General features: G+C 43.2%; 1 protein-coding gene across 5 annotated transcripts in view; it reads left to right on the forward strand.

Moving 5' to 3' along the window:
* flnc (filamin C) overlaps nucleotides 1-17871 on the forward strand; it is a 62270-nt gene extending 44399 nt beyond the window's left edge. For 3 of the 5 annotated variants that reach the window (XM_033039946.1, XM_033039945.1, XM_033039948.1), the window contains 18 exons: nucleotides 1639-1734; nucleotides 3115-3214; nucleotides 3318-3458; nucleotides 3902-4030; nucleotides 4658-4831; nucleotides 6271-6432; nucleotides 7917-8120; nucleotides 8429-8581; nucleotides 8770-8892; nucleotides 11589-11828; nucleotides 11934-12203; nucleotides 12882-13019; nucleotides 13105-13220; nucleotides 13650-13782; nucleotides 15344-15520; nucleotides 15984-16202; nucleotides 16355-16558; nucleotides 16787-17871. In XM_033039946.1, the coding sequence (XP_032895837.1) occupies nucleotides 1639-1734; nucleotides 3115-3214; nucleotides 3318-3458; nucleotides 3902-4030; nucleotides 4658-4831; nucleotides 6271-6432; nucleotides 7917-8120; nucleotides 8429-8581; nucleotides 8770-8892; nucleotides 11589-11828; nucleotides 11934-12203; nucleotides 12882-13019; nucleotides 13105-13220; nucleotides 13650-13782; nucleotides 15344-15520; nucleotides 15984-16202; nucleotides 16355-16558; nucleotides 16787-16974 (2967 nt within the window). In that variant the 3' untranslated portion in view covers nucleotides 16975-17871. The remainder of the gene's footprint in view (nucleotides 1-1638; nucleotides 1735-3114; nucleotides 3215-3317; nucleotides 3459-3901; nucleotides 4031-4657; nucleotides 4832-6270; nucleotides 6433-7916; nucleotides 8121-8428; nucleotides 8582-8769; nucleotides 8893-11588; nucleotides 11829-11933; nucleotides 12204-12881; nucleotides 13020-13104; nucleotides 13221-13649; nucleotides 13783-15343; nucleotides 15521-15983; nucleotides 16203-16354; nucleotides 16559-16786) is intronic. The other 2 variants (XM_033039947.1, XM_033039949.1) reach the window with 1 other exon arrangement.
* The last annotated feature ends 4027 nt before the right edge of the window (nucleotides 17872-21898 follow it).

The raw sequence follows: 21898 nt of genomic DNA on the forward strand, positions 1-21898 counted from the left end.
CAGTAACCTTAAAAGGAATTGAACTGAGACGAGGGGAATGAAAAGGAAAGTTGCCAGGCACAGACCTGGAATAAGCGAACAACTGGAGTAATTCTTGCAACCATGTGCCAAACTATTTTATGTACTATATTTCTTTAAATTGTATGACCTTGTTTTAGAAGGATCATTATGTCTAAAATATTATCATGTCTGATCCAAAAAAAGTTCCCTGTGGTGAAGATTTTGAATTCCTGGACGTCCATCTAAAATGGGAATGTTAGTGTCAGAGTTATATAGCATGCAATCATTGTATCTGTTTTGACCTTTTCCTTTTTGAAGTTCATTCCATATACCCACAAATTTGTGGAAAGCGTAGCCCCTTGGGGCCCCTACTCTCTAAGGTTAAAATAAAAACCCCCAGCCTATCCAGTATCTCCTTATGATTCAAGCCCTCCAGTCCTGGTTACATCCCTGTGAATCTTTTCAGAATTCTTTCCAGCTTGATAACATCCTTCCAATAGCTGGGTGACCAGAACTGCACATAATACTCCAAGTATGGTTCACCAACATCTTGTACAGTTTCCCATCCCTGAAGTTAGGCTCTCGGGCTTGTCCTCGTAGCCCTTCTGAAATGCTCACTATTAGCCACCCTCTAGTTTTTAAAATGTAATGAATAACTTTTATGGTGGAAATAAGGGAAACTGTTGCAAGTAGGGAGGCCCGAGTGGGAATTGAGTTCTGTTTTAGGTATGAATCAATGGTGGTTAGCAGTGTATGAGGGAAGATTTGGGATATGGCGGGAGAATGGGGAGGGGTTACAATCTTGCTCTAACTTTAATGTTCATTGTTCTAGACTACCATCAGATGGAATAGTTTCTTGTAGTCTAACCAACCAAATCCTTCAATCCACTTGCACATCTAATAATGAATAACACTTTAATCACCTATATTTGAGAGAATACTATCTGTAAAGCAGCTCCAAACCAATGTAAACACTTTCTTGGGTATCGTGTCTGGACTGATTTGGATTTGTCGCTTTGGTCTGACAATCTCTCCGTTTAGTTCTGATGTAATATGCTGTTTAGTGTTAAAGTTCATATGAGGTAGCAGGTGACTATTCTATCAACCTTTTGTGGTGACTTTTATCTGCAATGGCTTAGTGATTCTGCATCCACGCAATACAAAATCCCTAAAATTCAATCAGAATATTAATCTGAAGCCATGTTCCCAATAACTGGACTGTTTAGAATTTTAATTTAAAAAAAATCAAAGAACTGGAAGAACATGGGGAGAAGATCTAACGTGTGGTGAACAAGTCATTTGTGATGTATGGCCTCTGTCCTGACCCATGTCCCTCTGCACCTCCATGTTCCGAGTCCAGTTAAATGGATGTCCACATCATTTTCCCCATCCCCAACTCTGGCCAGAACTTCCCAGACCATTACAAACTAACGTCACCTGAATATCACCATGGAAAGAGGTGTTCAGAGGAATACTGGCTTATGGGAGTGCAGTTACCGTCCCCAAACCAGCTCCATTCGCTTGTCGCATTGTCACTGTGCTTCTCCCTTTTAAAACTGTGCTTTTAAAACTTTTCGGATGCTAGTTTTGGGAGTTTTGTGTTGGACTTGTTTAACTTTTAGCTTGCTCCAATCATAGGCCTGTGATGCCATCCCCATCATTGAGGAGCCCTGCGATACCCCGCAGCTACACCAACCCTATGTGCCTTGCCGTGCTGGCTATCCACCACACTGGGTATAAGATTTAACCACCAACTACTCTCTTCAAGCAGGACTTCCATTCTCTCCTTCCTTCTCCTCAACCTATTTTTCAGTTTCCATGATGCCATCTCTAATCTTTTAATCCTTCTGTCCTGTTTTTGGTCATTTTGTCATTTTATTGCATTCGGCTTGTTCTCGCGCTCATAGTCTGTCTTTCCTCAATCCCTCGCTGATTCTTGAATCTACTGGTCTTTAACCACAGACTGGATGGAGTCCTGTCTTGCCTCTTTTGTATGCATCAATGCTTCTGTTGGATGTTTTGGTAGCTGGTTCTCTTCCTACTATTACAAAGATCATAGTAGAATAAATTAAGCTCCTGGTAAATCTCTACATGATTTTTGGACATTGTGATCAAAAGGAGAATTCTCTGAATGAAGTTTGGTCGTGTTGCTGATGGAGTTTCCATACTTGGCTGGCTGCATGTGATCAGGACGCTCATCTGAAATAATTTAATAAACATAAATCTACCACCATTGTATGGAAGAAAGAGATGATGCCTTTCTGCACCTGGGATTAATTTGATCCAGATGGACTTGGAGGCCCCTCCATCAGCTCTTTAAATCTGCCACCGATATCTGCCCTTTTTTCTCTGGGGTAGTTTAAAAGTCAATGTACAGATTTACCAAGGTTCAGTTTGTTCTGTTCAGTTTGTTGTTTTGTTTGGCCATTTGTAGTGATTAGTAGATTTATAATCACAAGAATCTGTTTACATTCCCTAAACGAGCACTGAGATGGCTAGTTGGCTCCGGAGCCTCTAGTTGATCCGCAGAAACTCTGGGCAGAGGTGGGACATTAAATAAAGGACCACAAATGTTAAATCCCTCTCTCTCTCTGTCCCATGGCTGCTTTCCTCCTTGCTGTATGTTTTAGGTGGGGAGAAGTGAATTTTCGAGGTTGGATGACCCGAGCTTAAATAAAAAGGATGAGTGAATCCAGTCACCTCATGGTTGTTCCTGTGTTGATTGGCAAGCAGGTGATCAATGGGTAGGAATAGTGGCCAGAAATTCAACCAATCCAGTAGCTTGTAACGGAGGGTCCTGTCCGGAATTGTCCATTTGCTGTGCTTAAAGCTGGTCAACTGCAGAACTTTAGTTCTCCAATGACAGGAATGTTACCTGATCCCTGTGCAGGTTGCTGCCTATAGTCTCACTACTCCTCCTGGTCTAGCCCTATTTGCAGCTCACCCGATCATTCTTGCATAGATCCTCGCTCTGCTGAACTGACCCAGAGTTAATCCAGATACTTAATGAAATGCCCTGATAATAGCCTGTTGCAAATCTTCTAGTTTGCTCTTTATTCTTGTTGCTCTCCTGCTGGTCTTTAAGCTCTAGCTATGGTTTTGGTCATTTTGCAGGCCACGGAGGAGTCTGTTGTCCCGGTTGATGTTATGGAACATGGTCTCCGGCCATTCAACCTGGTCATTCCCTTCACTGTGCAGAAGGGAGAAATCACAGGTAAGTTTTAAAGTCTTCCTTCTGTGAAGTATTCTTCGCACTGGCACTGTGTGTTGCAGCACAGTAATCTTGCTTCTTGTTCTGAAATATTCTCGTGTCCCAGGCGAAGTCCGGATGCCATCTGGTAAAACTGGCCATCCAAACATAACTGACAACAAGGATGGGACTGTCACGGTGAAATATGCTCCGATCGAGAAGGGTCTGCATGAGATGGACATCAAGTATGATGGGAATCACATCCCAGGTATGTGGCTCGACTTTGTTGCCTGACCTATCACCATATTAACACAGGACCTGTGGGCTTCTTGCTGCCTCCGATTGATGCTGTTCCTTCCAGGTGTCAGTAGACTTGTATTCTTGTTATGTTGGGAATGGTTATGTGAAGTGGGATCACGTTAGTGTGGCAGCCTTAAGTCTGCCATGCCCTGACTGGTGACCAGTACTCCATTCTGATTGAGCACTGATCTTTTACTGTATTCTGATGCGGGTGTGGAGGCCCCGGTGCCAATATCCAGGATATGGAGAGACCCATGTACATTCCAACACAACAAGAGAAGACCTCATTCGGAAACAATGTACCAAGGGAGGTACTGATACAAACATCAAATTGATTGGTTGACTTGTACCAACTGCAGCATCCAAAGGGAAGAATGATCTTTACTGATCCTTTTATTTATTCTGTTGTAGGTAGCCCGTTGCAGTTCTATGTGGATGCCATTAACAGCGGTCATGTAACTGCTTTTGGACCTGGTTTGAGCCATGGGATGGTGAACAAACCAGCAACATTTACCATTGTCACCAAGGATGCAGGAGAAGGTGTGTGTGAATCCCTGAAGTTGGTAATGGGTATTAATTGCACTGCCCTTGCATTGAGTTTGTGAAGCCTGCAATGGGAGAAAAGATCTGAAGGATTGGGAGAAAGCAAGGAAGAAATGTTCAATTTAAAAACCATGCTGGAAAAACTCGAAGTCAGGCAGCATTTGCAGAAAGACATAACGGTTCACATTTCTGGTCCGAAATCCTTCATAAGAAAAATGTAGGATCTGGGCTGGGGTGAAAAAATATTTGACTAGGAAAACTATGCAAAGAATTAGTAAGAAACAACTGCAGATGCTGGTTTACACCGAAGATAGACACAATGCTAGAGTACCTCACCGTCTGAGGAAGAGTCTCGACCAGAAATGTCACCCATTCCTTCTCTCCAGAGATGCTAGTCCCGCTGAGTTACTGCAGCATTTTGTCTATTGTCCACGCAGAGTACTGGATTATAGATTGCTGAAAGGGAAATACTGGGAAGATGTAAGTGGACAGAAGGTGACTTGCTAAATGAGAAGGATAATGGAATGAGAATTGGGTGAGGGGAGTGATTGGAAGAGTGGGAGTGGTGTTTTCTTACCAGTTGTACAATAAATAGCAAAAAACATCGTCTTTCTCTCTCACTAGGTGGCCTGTCCCTTGCCGTGGAAGGTCCCTCTAAAGCTGAAATCACATGCAAAGCCAACAAGGATGGGACCTGTACGGTGTCCTACCTGCCCACTGCCCCTGGAGATTACAACATTATTGTTCGATTTGATGACAAACACATTGCAGGGAGTCCCTTCACTGCCAAGATCACTGGTAACTTAGCATTCTTGTGGTTATATGCCTTTGTTTTGTTTTAAAGCATTCACCCTGATATCTTGTGACTGAAGAATGTATTTTTGTAGAGGCATAATCCATAAATTTGTAGGGTTTAGTAGATACTGTGCATTGTAACTTGGGATCATGCTAGATTCTTTTAATCAGAATTCACAGCCAGTGCACCAGATCCAGAAAAAAGGAGTTTGTTCCAGTGTGGATTAGTTGGTGCTAATAAGGTGAATAATGCTCCTGTTGATATCATTGACAGGAAGAGCAAGCACTGGGAGTTTTTGTTTGAGTTTGTTGTTGGGTCTCTGTTCAGCAATCTCTGATTGCCATAGTTAACACAGACTTGCTAACATCAACTTGTATACTTGAGTTTGAGTTTAGTTTATTGTCATGTCCGAGGTACAATGAAAAGCTTTTGATGTGTGCTAACCAGTCAGCAAAAAGACAATACATGATTAAAATTGAGACATCCACAGTGTACAGATACATGATAAAGGGAATAATGTGAATAACGTTTACTGCAAGGTAAAGATCGATCAAATATAGTCTGAGGTAGATAGTAGTTCAGGACTAGTCTCTAGTTGTGGTAGGATGGTTCATTTCCTGAACCTGGGAAGAAACTGTCCCCGAATCTGGAAGCGTGCGTTTCCATACTTCTATACCTTTTTGCCCGATGAGAGAGGGGAGAAGAGGGAGTGGCCAGGGAACGACTCGGCCTTAATTATGCTGCTGGCCTTGCCGAGGCAGCATGAAGTATAAATGGAGTCAATGGAAGGGAGGTTGGTTTGTGTGATAGTCTGGGCTGTATCCACAATTCTCTGCAACTTCTGTTGGTCTTGGATGGAGCTATTCCCAAACAATGCTGTGATGCATCCCGATTAAAATGCTGTCTATGGCGAATCTGTAGAAGTTGGCAAGAGTTGTTCCAGACATGCCGAACCTCTTAAGCCTTCTAAGGAAGTTGGAGGTGTTTCAGCAGATCCACTGTGGTCCATGTTGTGAGAGAGTGGATGAAAGGAGTGATCTGTATCTATTCTGTATTGTATTTTTTCACCTTACCAATTGGGATGGTCCAACAACCTCTAAGTCTGTGATATAAAGGGGTTTATAATCCATTTGTTACCTGTGCCAATGCTGGTTGAACAGTATTGGAATAGACCATGAAGGCCCCGCTCTTTCATATTAACCATAACCATAAAACAATTACAGCACGGAATGGTTATGGTTAATATGAAAGAGCGGGGCCTTCATGGTCTATTCCAATGCTATTCAACCAGCATTGGTTGAACTTTTAATAATATTCTACTTTTAAAACTCCAGCCAGTCCAACAATCATCTGGGTTGGAGAAGGAGAGGTAATTGCAAGGGTACTGGGAATGGTGGCCATCATTGAGAACCAAATATGTTGATGAAAGCATTTTGTGCAGGTGATGACTCAATGAGGACCTCGCAACTCAACGTTGGCACATCGACTGAAGTCTCATTGAAGATTACAGAGACAGATCTCAGCATACTCAATGCCAGCATCAAAGGCCCGTCGGGTAATGAGGAGCCCTGCTTACTGAAGAGGCTGCCCAACAGGCACATTGGTAAGATGCAGATGCGAATGGTGATTACAGCTAGAAGCTAACTTGGCAAGTGGGTATATTGATTAGACACTGGCGTTTGTTAGACATTTATTAAAGGGAGATTTTGTTGTTTTTAATTGTGTTAACCTAACATTTGAGAAAATGTGGATTCCATTTTTGGGTGGATGCAGGAGACTGAGGCATGATCTTGTAGAGGTGCATAACATCATGATGGAAATAGGTAGGGTTAATGCACAGTCTTTTACCCAGAGAGGGGTTTCAAGAACCAGAGGACACGGGTTTAAGGTGAGAGGGGCAAGATTTAATAGGACGTTTTTGTACTCGGAATGGTGTGTACAAGGAATAAGTTGCCAGAGGTGGTAGTTGAGGCAGGTACTATAAACAACATTTAAAAGACTCTTAGACAAATATGTATAGGAACGTTTTAGAAGGATATGGGTCAAATGCAGGCACAGCTTAGATGGGGTACCTTGGTAGGCGTGGACGTGTTGGGCCGAAGGGCCTGTTTCTGTGCTATATAACTATATCCAAGACTATATTTTGGAGATTCAGCATGGTTGTAACAAGGTAACATATTGACCCTGGAGACAACTAAAACCAAGCTTATGTCCTACAAGTGTAAAAGGTTTAAGAACTGTCTGAACTGAAGTATTTGATATATTCCATTTATCTGACTGTTCCAGAGCTTTGTCTAGGAGGAATGATATCAGGGAGCATTTTGCATTCAGTGGCATTTGGGAATCTTCCACAAAAGATTGACTGCAGGGATTTCGTTAAAAAAAATTAAGTCTTGAGATAAACATGGATTTTTGTTGGATCATGGTTTCAAGACTATGAAGGAGCACAAGGCTAGTCTTGTCTCAATAAGTGGTATAGTAAGCTTGAAAGTGAATGATCTCCTCTGATTCCTTAAAAAAATAATCAGAATGTGATAATTCTCTCAAATTCAACATTGGTGAGAAACAATGTGATTGAAGACTTTTAGGCAGAATAAATAAAAATAGATCCTTTTCAGCTAGAGAAGATCAATTCTAGACTAAGCATAAGATTTGGATTGTGTAAGAAAAGGTTGCGAGGGTGTAACATTAAATCTGATAGTTAATTGTCATGTACACAAATGGAATGAAATTCCTTGTTCACGTGAGTCTCATTAAACAGTATTCTTGCAATAATGATTTATAAATGTAAATACAATGACTAGGGCAATGCAGTATAATTGTGCAAGATTGTAGTGCAAAAGAATGAGCAGTGGGGAAGAAGTCTGCAGTTGGGGAGGGGGATCATCCCATGGTGGTGGGAGGTGAATTTTTCTGGATAGGGGATGATGATAAATAGGAGTCTGTCCAGTGAGTTGGTTAGTCTTTGAGAAACTTATTGTGTTTTGGTGTTTCTGGCTGTAACAGATCAGATGTTCTGTCCATTGTTATTTCTTGCCTCCTTCAATTTCTGAACAACTTCATCCCCATTTCCTTTCCGTTCAACAGGTATTTCATTCACCCCAAAGGAAGTGGGAGAACATGTGGTGAGTGTGAAGAAAAATAACCGTCATGTTACAAACAGCCCTTTCAAGATCATGGTGGGGGCCTCCGAGATTGGCGATGCCTCCAAGGTGAAAGTTTCTGGGAAAGGACTGGTGGAGGGTCGAACATTTGAGGTGTCGGAGTTCATCGTGGACACAAGGGGTGCAGGTAAGGGCCAGTTCCTTTGAGGACCATTTCACGACTCGGGAGATGCCTTGTTTCAATTGGCAACTGAATAGGGAAATTCTCCTGCATGTGGACTGTCACTGGAGGCAAACTTGCTCAGGCCACGAGTGAAAATTGTAACCAATCTCCAAACCGGAGGTGATTTATGTAGATGTTTGGGATGAATAACTAAATGACCAAATGGGTATTGGAGGACATTTGTAAATTTAAAGATCAATAAAAGAGATGCATTTAACATGAGGGCAGGTGATCCTTTGTTATTGATGTACTGTTTTGCACCCATCTCCCAGGTTATGGAGGACTTGGTCTGTCCATTGAAGGTCCCAGCAAAGTTGACATAAATTGTGATGATCAGGAGGATGGAACGTGCAAAGTGACTTACTGCCCAACTGAGCCAGGCAACTACATTATCAACATTAAATTTGCTGATTGTCATGTGCCAGGTAAGTAACTACAAAGTGAAAGCTCCTTCATGTTGCAAAGGCATGGCAATATGATTTGAATAATATTTAGATTTCAACAGAAGCTTCCGCTATGAGTCACTGACATGATTTGCATCCAGCAGGTTACTCGGTAACTACAGGACTTGGTATTTAACTTACTACAAATTATCATATGACATTTATTGCAGGAAGTCCTTTTACAGTGAAGATGACTGGTGAAGGAAGAATTAAGGAGAGTATCACAAGAAGGCGCCAGGCACCCTCCATAGCAACTGTGGGCAGCACCTGTGACCTGAATCTGAAGATTCCAGGTACGAACAACTGAGTCGAGGAGAAGTGTAATTTCTTTTGTGTTAGAATAGATGTTGGCTGCCCTTATTCTGATCAATTTCCTCTATTTCTGTCAATTATTATCTTCAAATGGATACTGTTCTTCATCAAATAGTAACATTGCAGTTCATCAGAGGTGAAAGTGGAAAGGATTTGCTTTTAATGCCTTTCTCCTAATTTTGAGACTGACCTGGAACTTTTGAGTTTTACTTTAAGAATAAAGCATTAATCTTATGGAAATTGTCACCTGCCTCTAAACATGCAGAAATCCTGAATTTCCCCACACCTGCCTGGGAATTTCCTTATTACACCTGATGTTGGCTTTTCATGGACTTCATTCACTTGGGCAGTTCTTAACACTTCATGGAGATCTGCCTACTATTTCTGAACAAAAATATACCAAGTAAAGTGAGCACATTCATTTGAATGGAGAAAAATGTCTAAGAGCGAAGAGGCTCCCGCCTCAGGGCGATTGAAGCTCCCGTGTCGGGGCCGTTGAAGCCATTGCGGCTTGGAGTTCCCAAAGTCGGTCTCTAACCAGAGACTGCGAGGTTAATGTCCCACAGATCCGTGCTGTAGAGCTCTGGAAGTCGGTCTCCAGCAAAGGCCACCAACTCCCCGATGTTAGGCTGCAGTGGAAACGATATGGAAAAAAATCGCATCCACGATATGGGGGAAAAAAAATCACATCTCCATCGAGCTAAGAGATTAGAAAAAGTTTCCCCCAACTCTTCTATCTCCCTCACCCCCCCCCCCCCCACACACATAAAACAAGCTAAAGAACACTAATACCATCCATTTAACACACAAACAACCAAGAAGGAAGGGACAGACAGACTGTTGACGAGGCAGCCATTGCTGGCACCAGCCGGTGATATTGGATTTACAGTAGTTCTATTTTCCTACCTCAGCTCTAAAACTCTCTTAATCCATTGTACATTAATAAATCTCTAACCTCACCTGAATCTATGTTGTTATTCAGTCTTTGAGGCTGTGTAGGTTAGAGAATGCTGAAGATTCATTATCTTGAAGATAAGCGTTTCTCTTGTTTTGTCTTCAGTGGATGATTCCTTCTCAATTTATATCCCCAATTATTATTATTTCCACCACAAATGGCATGTGATTTATCAAGCCTCTTCAGACTTTTTCAACAATATAATATTTCAGTTTTTAACTCCAATAGGTTGAATCTGCTTAACATTTCTCATTAGTCAACCATTTCATCTCACGGGAGGGAAGTAATACGCCTGTTTAAAAAAAAAAAAAACCTATTCAGACTGGTACATATTTTACATTCCTTCACATGATGTGATTATTGCCTTCTGACTATTCTGACTGTTTTCGCTATTTGTATTAACAATCCAATGTTTCTGGTTGATGATCAGTATGTACTTTCAACCATTCAACCCATGTTGATTTGAAGATCTAATTGGGAGTTCACAAGGGAGTGGTCATTATTTTTGGTCGCATCACTGACTCACATCCAGTGACACAGCTGTGGCTTGTTATGATGAATTATTGAATAATGGGGATAAGGTCCATAATGGAAAGAACTGATTGGGCCTGATTGAACACAGCTCCACTGGGTTACACCAATATTTTGAATTTTTATAGCATCTTTTGAAAGGTGCTTTAGAAATCTTTAAGTGCATAAGTATGCCACTTGGCCTCTCAAGCTTGGTCTGCCATTGTATGAGGGACTAGGCTAATTGTATTCACAACTCTGCAATCTTGCCTACGGCTGGTATGTGTTCATCCTTTGCTTAATTGGGTATCTATCCACAGCTGCCTCAAATATTCAAAAGCTATGCTTCATGACCTCTTCTGAGGAAGAGGCTCAAAAGTTATGACCTTCAGAACACATTCTCTCATCAGTCTTAATTGGGCATCCCTTCTTTTAAAATGGTGATTGCTAGATCTGGATTCTCCCACAATAATAATTTTCTCCATGTTTTATCTATTCTAAATCTCCCAGGAGCATGCACGTTTCAACTACAATGCCTCTAACTCGAGTGGATACAAGTCTGTTGAGGAAGATGAGATAATGGAGTAATGAGAAACTACAGATGCTGAAATCTTGAGTGAAATAAAGTGCTGGAGTAACTTCAGTGGGGTCAGGCAGCATATCTGCAGGAGCTCGATAGGCAACGTATCGGGTCTGAAGAAGGTCCCAACCTGAAATGTTGCCTATCCATGTCCCCCAGAGATGCTGCCCAAGTCTGATGAGGACTGTTGGTCAAGTTAGACAAGTAGTAATTGCTCTGGGGAAACCAATCCAGGTATTAGTCTAGTAAACTTGATCTACTTCTCATCCAATTTCATTCTCAAAGAAGGAGTCCAGTTATGCAGAGTACTACCAGCTCTGGTCTCTTCATTCCTTTTATAACTGAAGGCTACATTCATATTTTATAACTGAAGGCTACATTCATATTTTATTCCCTCATCAATAAATAATAACAATCTGTTAACTTTCCAATTTGCTTACTGCATTGGCATACTAATGTTTTATCCCAGGCTCTGATCCCACTGGATCACAGACTTTTGCAATGTGTCTCCATTTTATTTGTTTCTGTCAAAATAGAATATCATATATTCCCACATACTCCACCATTATCTCGTTTGTTCGATCTTCCTTCATTTCTCCCCCTTACCTCCTTTCTGCCCACCTTGTTTCTAGGAAACTGGTTCCAGATGGTATCCGCACAGGAGCGTTTGACCAGGACTTTCACACGCAGCAGCCACACCTACACACGCACGGAACGGACAGAGATCAGCAAAACACGCGGTGGGGAAACGAAGAGAGAAGTCCGAGTGGAAGAATCAACACAAGTTGGAGGGGACCCTTTCCACAACGTGTTCGGAGAGTTCATGGGCCGTGAAAGCTTGGGCTCCTTTACCAATATTCCACGGGTTGAAGGTGTGCATCTGGCAAACTTAAACAAAATGGAAAGATAGCTTTATGCTGTGGTGTTGCTGTGTGCATAAGAAATGTTCTATCATTTCTGTCATTCTTTCTTTACAGTGGAAATTGGGGCGAAGGTGATGACTGCTCAAGTCACCAGCCCATCTGGGAAGATGGATGATGCAGAAATTATTGAGGGAGAAGACAGCACTTACAGTGTACGGTTCATACCACTGGAGATGGGCTCTCATATTGTCAATGTTAAGTATCGAGGCCAACATGTTCCCGGAAGCCCCTTCCAGTTCACAGTGGGACCGCTGGGCGAGGGAGGATCCCACAAGGTTCGAGCTGGTGGTTCTGGTTTGGAGCGTGGTGTTGCTGCAGTGCCAGGTGAGTTTCTGATAATTAATGAAGTGGCAAGTGTGCGTAGTTTGGGAAGGGTAGGAATGAGGCCTATTGTAACAAAGACGCTAGAGAAACTGATAGATGTGGAAGGTCTTTATTCAACATGATAAGTGAGCACTTCTTGTGGAGACCCTTGGCAGAATCACCCTGAACTCGAAGTACATCATGATTTAGTATTCTTAAACAGGAAGATGACAGCAGCTGATTGAATACTATTTTGGTAGCAATTTTAATAGCTACAACGGCATTGTTTATTTCAATATTTTTCTGACGACATGGTTTCATTGAACAGCATATTTACATTGGGAACACATTATAAATGACAGGACACCTCTGAATGTTCAAAGGTTCTCTGGACTAAAAGCTCTTGAGGACATAACCCAGACACTGACAATTATTTCATGAAGGCTGACTCCTGAGTACACAAATTCCAATTATTAATATCCAGAGCAAATGTGGTGACAAAATAAGTTCTGGGAACTTCGGAGTCCATCTTGGTGGGGGGGAAAGGAATGTCGGAGCAGTCTGGGGATGAGGTGGGAGGCAGACCAACCATGGGAAGGGCAGAATAGGGGTGTAGATTTGGTGAGGATGCAGAGTGTATTATTATGTGCCTATCCCTCGTATAGTCACTCACTGTTCTTTCCCTTTCTCCCATTTAAGCTGAATTCAGTATCTGGACTCGAGAGGCTGGAGCTGGAGGTCTCTCCATTGCCGTAGAAGGTCCAAGCAAAGCGGAGATCTCATTTGAAGATCGCAAGGATGGCTCGTGTGGCGTTTCTTACATTGTGCAGGAACCTGGTCAGTAAATTGAATTGAATCATTTGCCCCTTTATCTTTTTCTGTATCCACATTTATCTTTAATTGAGCTGCTCCTTTTTTCCAGGTGACTACGAGGTATCCATCAAGTTCAACGATGAGCATATCCCAGATTCTCCATTCGTTGTTCCGATTGCTTCTCCCTCGGATGCTGCCCGCAGACTCACTGTTACCAGTCTTCAGGTGGGCACAAGGCAGGCACTTAATGTGCTTCAGAGGGGTGGGTGTGTGTAGCTTGTTCGGGAGGGATGTGCTATGGCCAGTAATTCAAACTTCCTGTTCAAACCATTATAGAATGCATGCCTTGCACAGTTGATGGGTGATGGTGCGATTACTATAGGACTTTAGCTTGGTCTCTTGGCATTCCTGATGGCTTTGCAAATGTTGTACCTAGATCTCTTGTGCCAATTGGGCTGATCTGACTTCACTCAAGTGGATTTTGAGATTGATCCATGGTTCCAGTTGGGGGACACTCGGATTGACTTACTTTCTTTAGTTTGGCACATTTTGAAGGGGCAGTGTCAAAATTTAGTGTCACACAATAAATCATGTACAGATGACTACGCCTTGGGCATATGTTTTCAAATGTTTGTCCATTTAATCTATGTCCAGGAATCAGGATTGAAGGTCAATCAACAAGCCTCATTTGCAGTTCAGCTGAATGGAGCAAGAGGAGTGATTGATGCAAAAGTCCGGACCCCATCTGGGGCTGTGGAGGAATGTTACATGTCAGAGCTGGATAGTGGTGAGTGACTGGATACTAGATAATGTTGGTTTGAGGTGGGTGAAGGGACTCTCGTTTGTCATCTGTGCTACATCCTCTTCTGTTGCCCCATGTACTGGTTCTGTTCCTCGCCCTCTGCCCAGCCACACAATAGTTCACCCAGAGCAACAATGCTGACAGCAATGATTTTCATCATCTGATTTCTCAACATTCTGATGGGGCGATAGCACTGAAATCCAAGCATGCAATCAATTTGTGCAGATCTGCATGGGAAAGGGGAAGGTGCCCCAGACTTTGACAAGAGCAAGATAGAGGATGAGGCAGTGCAGGAGAGTGTAGATTCACTGTGGCAGGGAGAGCTGGGAGCCAATCCAGCCGGATGTGGTTATGTGGCTGTGGGGTGTTATCGATCTGACCCAGAATAAGCAGTCATTCCCACACCATGTGCCATGGCCTCTCTTGCAGCAGCTGCCTGGGGCTTAAGCTGTAACACGAGATCCAGGCCCCTGCAGCCTCCAGTAATTCAGAAACTTCTAGAAGGACAACATAAGGTCAAAACTTGTTCAGAGCTATTTCTTCAGCATTTCTGAAGCTTTGTTTTTCAGTTTGCTCTATGCACTGAATTCAACAAAGTCTCTGTAATTGTACCTCCCATTTCCCTCCGTCTGTGTGTGTGTAAGTCTGTGTGGTGTGTGTGTGTGTCTTTGTCTATCTCAACACTAGCGGTCTATGGATTGCTGCACTCAGAGTGCCACCTACTGGTAATGGGAAGATCTACAGGACTTGAAGACAATTAAGGAATAGATGTTGGACATTGGATCGTGTAATTGGGAAACAGCTGCTTTATGCAGAGAAAATATCACTTAATCCTTCACAGAACTCTAGAGAGTGCGTTAGTGACAACGGCAACTATGCTGGACAGTTTTGAAACTAGTTGTATTTGTCCCCAAGAGGAGCTCCTTATCTTATTTGTCAACAACACCTTTTTAGCATTACTTGATTCTGCTGCTGCACAACTGCTACTGATGCCCTCGTCCATGCCTTTAATCGGTGTAAAATTATAATGTTGTATGGAACTCTCTGGCGAGTTCTAGAATATAACTCTGTATTGGTTCATAAATTAGTTCACAAGTTATAGGAGTATAATTATGCCATTTGGCCCATCAAGTTTACTCCGCCATTCAATCATGGCTGACCTGCCTCCTAATCCATTTTCCGGCCTTCTCCGCATAATCCTTGACACGCGTTCTAATCAAGAATTCAACTCGATTAAGTCTCCATAATGACCACAGTGTAATAATACACAACAGATTTGAATGTTCCCTAGTATTGAATCGGCAGACTTCCTTATTCTAGCTTCTGTAAACCTAATATTATCCAAAATTCTATGTGTATACTGATACCGAGTCCTATTATATACACCCCCAACATTGCTAACTTGTGTAGTTTCCAAATATAACAGCTGTTTTTTAAAACTCTATCTTAAATTATCTAATCCCTGTAGCTTGGACCCCTCCCTAACTCTAATTTCCACCAGCTCTCATTAGAGATATGCCAGAACTTAGACTGTTTCTGTTCACAGATAACTTTGCTATCCGCTTCATACCACGTGAAAATGGTGTCCACTCCATCGATGTCAAGTTCAATTCCTGTCACATCCCAGGCAGCCCATTCAGGATCCGAGTGGGAGAGCCAGGACAGACGGGGGATCCTGGCTTGGTCTCTGCCTATGGCCCTGGACTGGAAGGAGGTGTCACAGGTATAATACCTTGCTACATTTGACTTGTAATCATCAGGATTCATCATGCATGGATAGCTGGTGGGGGAGGGAATGCAATGTATTTTTGGCAAGTGTGGATTAAAACAACGCGTTGGTAATGTACAAGTTAGAATCTGTTTATGGGTTTGTGGCGTTAAAATATTAAAAAAATCTGGGATATAAACAGAAAATGTTGAAAATGCACAGCAAGTTGGGCAATGTAATGAGAACTGGAATATTGCAAGCTTGAATTTAGTGGTTCAGTAGGGATTTGAATAGATATCGATGGATACTTGTTGTGATTTGGATGTTAGAATATAATTGAAAGAATCCTAGCAGAGAATAACAGGTACCCAAATGTGAAATACAGGCTGGTTTGGGGGCTTAGTTGCTTGTTTCAGCCATCCTAGACTATAAATGCTGGAAAAGATTGTTTCATAGTAATTGTGTGTGTTTTGTGCAGGAGTGCCCTCAGAATTCATTGTCAACACATGTAATGCGGGAGCTGGAGCTCTTTCTGTCACCATTGATGGTCCGTCAAAAGTGAAGATGGACTGCCAAGAGGGCCCTGATGGTTATAAGGTAACCTACACTCCAATGGCCCCTGGTAATTACCTGATCTCCATAAAATATGGTGGACCTCAACATATTATTGGCAGTCCATTCAAGGCTAAGGTCACAGGTGAGCACAAGTTCATTGGATCATAGAAATGTATAACATGAAAAGAAAGCATACAATCTTTTTAAACTGGAATATAAAGAATGGGGCTATCAAGTCTCTCCACCTCCCAGGGAGCTGTGACAGGACTAACTTGTGCCTGTTTTCTATTTCAGGAGTTCGATTGTCAGGGGGCCACAGTTTACATGAGACATCTACAGTCTTGGTTGAAACAGTTACCAAGTCATCCACAGTTGCTGGCTATGGACCAATGCCCAAATTCACATCTGATGCCAGCAAAGTGGTATCTCGAGGGCCTGGCCTGTCCAAGGCTTTCATTGGGCAGAAAAACAACTTCACTGTGGACTGCAGCAAAGCAGGTGGGTGTCTGGGGTTGGGAAGGTGGGACAAGTGTAGGGTTTAGGTAAGGCATGGGATGAGGATTATCTTGATGGTTGGTGGAAGTGTAAACACAAGCACAACCTGGCTTAAACCATGCTAGGCTAGTATTACCTTCATTCATTGGCTTGTGACAAACCCAGCAAATGTACATTTGTTGTGATCCCTTGCAGTGATGCGCTCACTGAAGTAACTTCTTTTTGTTCCAGGAACTAACATGTTGATGGTGGGTGTGCATGGCCCGAAGACCCCTTGTGAAGAAGTTTATGTGAAACACATGGGTAATCGTGTATATAACGTCACATACACTGTGAAGGAGAAGGGCGACTATATTCTGATTGTGAAGTGGGGCGATGAGTGTGTGCCCGGTAGCCCATTCCATGCTACTGTCCCCTGAATGACTGATGGAACCTTTGTTACATCCCAGAGGATCTGAATTGTCTAAGTTTTGTAGAAAAACAACAAAAAAGTTAACTTAAAAACTAATATCCAGCCCTGCATTTGCAGGGATGGGGGTGTTTGGGGGGGGGGGGGGGGGGGTGGGGGTGGGTAGGGAGATTGTGGGGAGGGGTTGGGGGAAGAGTTTCTCTGGGCAAACACCAGACAACTGATTTTTAGAAGCTGACTGAATTTACCAGAACAATTGGCAATTTCTCCTGGTTAAGAGTTTCCCCAAGAACTCTGCAGTAAAAATATTGGAGCTTGTTTTGGAGGGTATTGAAAGGAGCCAGTACCGTCTGCATACCTGACTGGCACACCCTCCAGGTGCTGCAGCTCCAAGGATGATTCACCTTCTCGATCTTCTGCTCCTCTTGAAGCAAGACAGACAACTTCTAATGTTCTTTTCAAAAGGTATTGGTGAATCCTTGGGCTTATTTGTCCCTGTGCTAAGGCTAAGAAGGGGTTGATGGAAATGGGTTCCAAAAAACTTTAATTAGTTAATCAACCAGTGTGTTCAGTCTGTACATCTCCCACTTATCCCATGTCCTCCCCTTTATCCCATTACTTTCCCAATATGATCTGACATCCAATTTCTCCAACCACTAGTTACCCTGACCAGATACTGCACTGACGGTTTGGAGCAAAACATTTGGTGAGCTGACTGCTGTACTCATGGAAATGAGCTAGACCATGCAAGGGTTACAGCACATAAAGTGCTGGACATGCCCTCGGACATGGGTGGCAATGTTGGAGTTGTTACTTTGTTTGTTTCTAGACAACTTTGTATGAAAGTGAGCCCTTGTATTTGATACATCAACAAAAGTCTGGCAATAATAAAATATACCTGATAACATTTTGTCTTATGCTTTTGTCTTATTGGAAGTAACTGTCTCATCTTCAGTTACTTGGAATTGAATAGGGTATCCAGGAAAATTTTGGGGTTGAGAATTAACAACGTGTTATCAGTCATAAAACTGGCTTGAACCTCTGACTCTCATCATCTCCCTTCATAGTTTTACAGTAAAGAAACGGACCTGATGTCCCATAATGTCCAAGCTGACCATTTTGCTTGCCGACACTTAACTATTTACTTGCAAGAGTTAACTTTTTGTCTCTATGCCTTGCTTAAGTGCATTTTATAATGCAGTATTTATAATTCAGTATTGATGTGGATAGAGAACTGGCTGGCAAACAGGAAGCAAAGAGTAGGAGTAAACGGGTCCTTTTCACAATGGCAGGCAGTGACTAGTGGGGTACCGCAAGGCTCAGTGCTGGGACCCCAGCTATTTACAATATATATTAATGATCTGGATGAGGGAATTGAAGGCAATATCTCCAAGTTTGCGGATGACACTAAGCTGGGGGGCAGTGTTAGCTGTGAGGAGGATGCTAGGAGACTGCAAGGTGACTTGGATAGGCTGGGTGAGTGGGCAAATGTTTGGCAGATGCAGTATAATGTGGATAAATGTGAGGTTATCCATTTTGGTGGCAAAAACAGGAAAGCAGACTATTATCTAAATGGTGGCCGACTAGGAAAAGGGGAGATGCAGCGAGACCTGGGTGTCATGGTACACCAGTCATTGAAAGTAGGCATGCAGGTGCAGCAGGCAGTGAAGAAAGCGAATGGTATGTTAGCTTTCATAGCAAAAGGATTTGAGTATAGGAGCAGGGAGGTTCTACTGCAGTCGTACAGGGTCTTGGTGAGACCACACCTGGAGTATTGCGTACAGTTTTGGTCTCCAAATCTGAGGAAGGACATTATTGCCCTAGAGGGAGTGCAGAGAAGGTTCACCAGACTGATTCCTGGGATGTCAGGACTGTCTTATGAAGACTGGATAGACTTGGTTTATACTCTCTAGAATTTAGGAGATTGAGAGGGGATCTTATAGAAACTTATAAAATTCTTAAGGGGTTGGACAGGCTAGATGCAGGAAGAATGCTCCCGATGTTGGGGAAGTCCAGGACAAGGGGTTACAGCTTAAGGATAAGGGGGAAATCCTTTAAAACCGAGATGAGAATAACTTTTTTCACACAGAGAGTGGTGAATCTCTGGAACTCTCTGCCACAGAGGGTAGTCGAGGCCAGTTCATTGGCTATATTTAAGAGGGAGTTAGATGTGGCTAAGGGGATCAGAGGGTATGGAGAGAAGGCAAGTACGGGATACTGAGTTGGATGATCAGCCATGATCATATTGAATGGCGGTGAAGGCTCGAAGGGCCGAATGGCCTACTCCTGCACCTAATTTCTATGTTTCTATATCCTATTCCACTACCTCCAGATACAGTAGTTTAGTTGATTACCTTTGGTTCCCTTTTTAAAAAATCTTTTCTTTTGCCTTAAACCTATGCCATCTTATTTTTGATGATCCTCTAACCAGTGAAAAAAGGATTATCAATGCCTGTCAATTTTGGATCAGATCACTCCACAGTTTCCTTCACTCAATGGGACGCCAAGCCCAGCCAATCCAATCTTCCTGCTCTTCACTTTCATTATAGCAGCCTCTGCACTCAACACATCATTCTGACATTTCCACCATCTTCAACAGGATCACACCACCAGTCACATATGCCCGTCCCCACAGTTTTCTGCAAAGACTACTCTCCTCAACTCTTTGGTTTGCTCAACCTTTTCCACTCAATACACCTCCCCCCCCCAGGCACTTTTCCCCTACAACTGCAGGAAATGTAACACCTATTCCTACAGTTCCTCACTTCCTTACAGGATCCATTGCAGGTTCTCCATGTGCAAGAGAAGTTCATATGCACCTCTTCCAACCTGGCCAGTTGCATTCAGTGCTCCCTATATAGCCTCTTGAATCAGTGAGACCAAGTGTAGTCTACACGACTATTTAGCAGTACACGTGCTTGGTCTGCCTAGCCCTCCTGGATCACCCGGATACTAACCATTTTAACTCTCCTTCCTGTTCGCATACCAACCTTTCTAACCTTGGCCTCCTCCATTTGCCAGTGAGGCCAGACACAAACTGGAAGAACAGAACTGGAAGGCAGCACAGTGGCACAAAAGAGTTGCTGCTTTACAGCGCCTGAGACCCAGGTTCGATCCTGACTATGGGTGCTGCGTATACAGAGTTTGTATGTTCTCCCGCTGACCTGCATGGGTTTTCTCCAGTTTTCTCCCACACTCCAAAGACGTACAGTTTTGTAGCTTAATTAGCTCAGTGAAATTGTTAATTGTGCAGTGTGCAGGGTTCGTTGGTCAACGTTGGCCTAATGGCCTGTTTCCACGTGTAACTCTAAACTAAGCAGTTCTTATTCCACTTGGGTACATTACAACCCAATGGTACAAACACTGAATTCTCCAACTTTATGTAATACCCCCATCCTCCAACTGTCTCGCACCAGCTGAGACACCCTGATCCTTTCCCTTCATCCATATCCTCACCTCCCATATCTCCTTCTTATCGAGTCCACACACAGGATTAGAAGTTGTTCAGCCATAGCTGAACACACCTCTCGGCATCTGCATACAATGGTGTCTGTCTTGTCGCTTCTTGTGCTTCTTGTGCGTGGTGGTGGAAAGATTGGTGGAAACAGGGCCGCGACGTGAACGCTCTTTCCTTGACCCCTACCTCCCATATGATACCCATATTTACTTTGCAACCCAACTATTCCCCTCCCTCTGTCCTCTTCCACCCAGTCTTCTGGTATCATTCCAATTGCTAGTGAAGGTGCAGACATTTTTACCTGAGCCCCACAGAAATCTTCTCCTTTATTTCCCCACAGCCTCCTGAGATAGATCTTGTCTATCCGTGGGATTTAAGAACATTGATGCATTCCAAGATATTTAACAGCTCCACTTTCCTCATACTGAAATGTTCCAGACTATCAACGTATCCCTCCATGAACTCTATATCCTCCACATCCTTCATATGGAAATACAGACCTATTATTTTAGGACTGGACTCGGGATTGTCTGGAGCTTCGTAAATAGGAGTTATAGTGAAGTGGTCACTTCTAATGTATTGGAAGAGATTAGATGGGTGGCCACAAGAAAAGAAAAGAGTTGGTAGAGTGTGCAAGTTACCCCAATGGCCATTCCTCTTCAAAACAAACTGTTGGGGGGGCTGACCAACCAAGGGTAAGCAGCAGTCAGGTCTGTAGCCCTGAGTGTGGCACCGATCCTGGCTCAATGGCACAGCGGGGAAGGGTAATGTCGGGCAGAGCCTTCCCCGCGTGGTAGGAAACTTGTGTAAGAAAAAACTGCAGATGCTGGTTTAACTCGAAGGTAGACACAAAATGCTGGAGTAACTCAGTGGGACAGGCATTCTGGAGAGAAGAAATGGATGATGTTTCGGGTCTCGACCCGAAACATCACCCATTCCTTCTCTCCAGTGGTAGGAAACTCGTTAGTCGTTAGGGGACAGATAGGAGATTCTGGAGATTCTGTGGCCGCAACCGAGGCTCCAGGATTAATAATAATAATAATAAATTTTATTTATGGGCGCCTTTCAAGAGTCTCAAGGACACCTTACAAAAATTGAGCATGTAGAGGAAAAACATGCAAGGGGAATGAAATAAATAGTAGAGACATGACCAGTACACAAAGTAAAGACAGAACTCAACACAAAACACAGTATGAGGCAATCAATGCACAGATGAAAAGGGACGGGGATGTGGGGCTAAGGATAGGCAGAGGCGAAGAGATGGGTCTTGAGGCGGGACTGGAAGATGGTGAGGGACACGGAATTGCGGATCAGTTGGGGGAGGGAGTTCCAGAGCCTGGGAGCTGCCCTGGAGAAGGCTCTGTCCCCAAAACTGCGGAGGTTGGACTTGAGGATGGAGAGGAGACCGGCTGATGTGGATCTGAGGGACCGTGAGGGTTGGTAGGGGGAGAGGAGGTCAGTGAGATATGGGGGGGCC

The sequence above is a fragment of the Amblyraja radiata genome, chromosome 21 (assembly GCF_010909765.2).
Source record: "Amblyraja radiata isolate CabotCenter1 chromosome 21, sAmbRad1.1.pri, whole genome shotgun sequence".
In the NCBI taxonomy this organism is placed as follows: Eukaryota; Metazoa; Chordata; class Chondrichthyes; order Rajiformes; family Rajidae; genus Amblyraja; species Amblyraja radiata.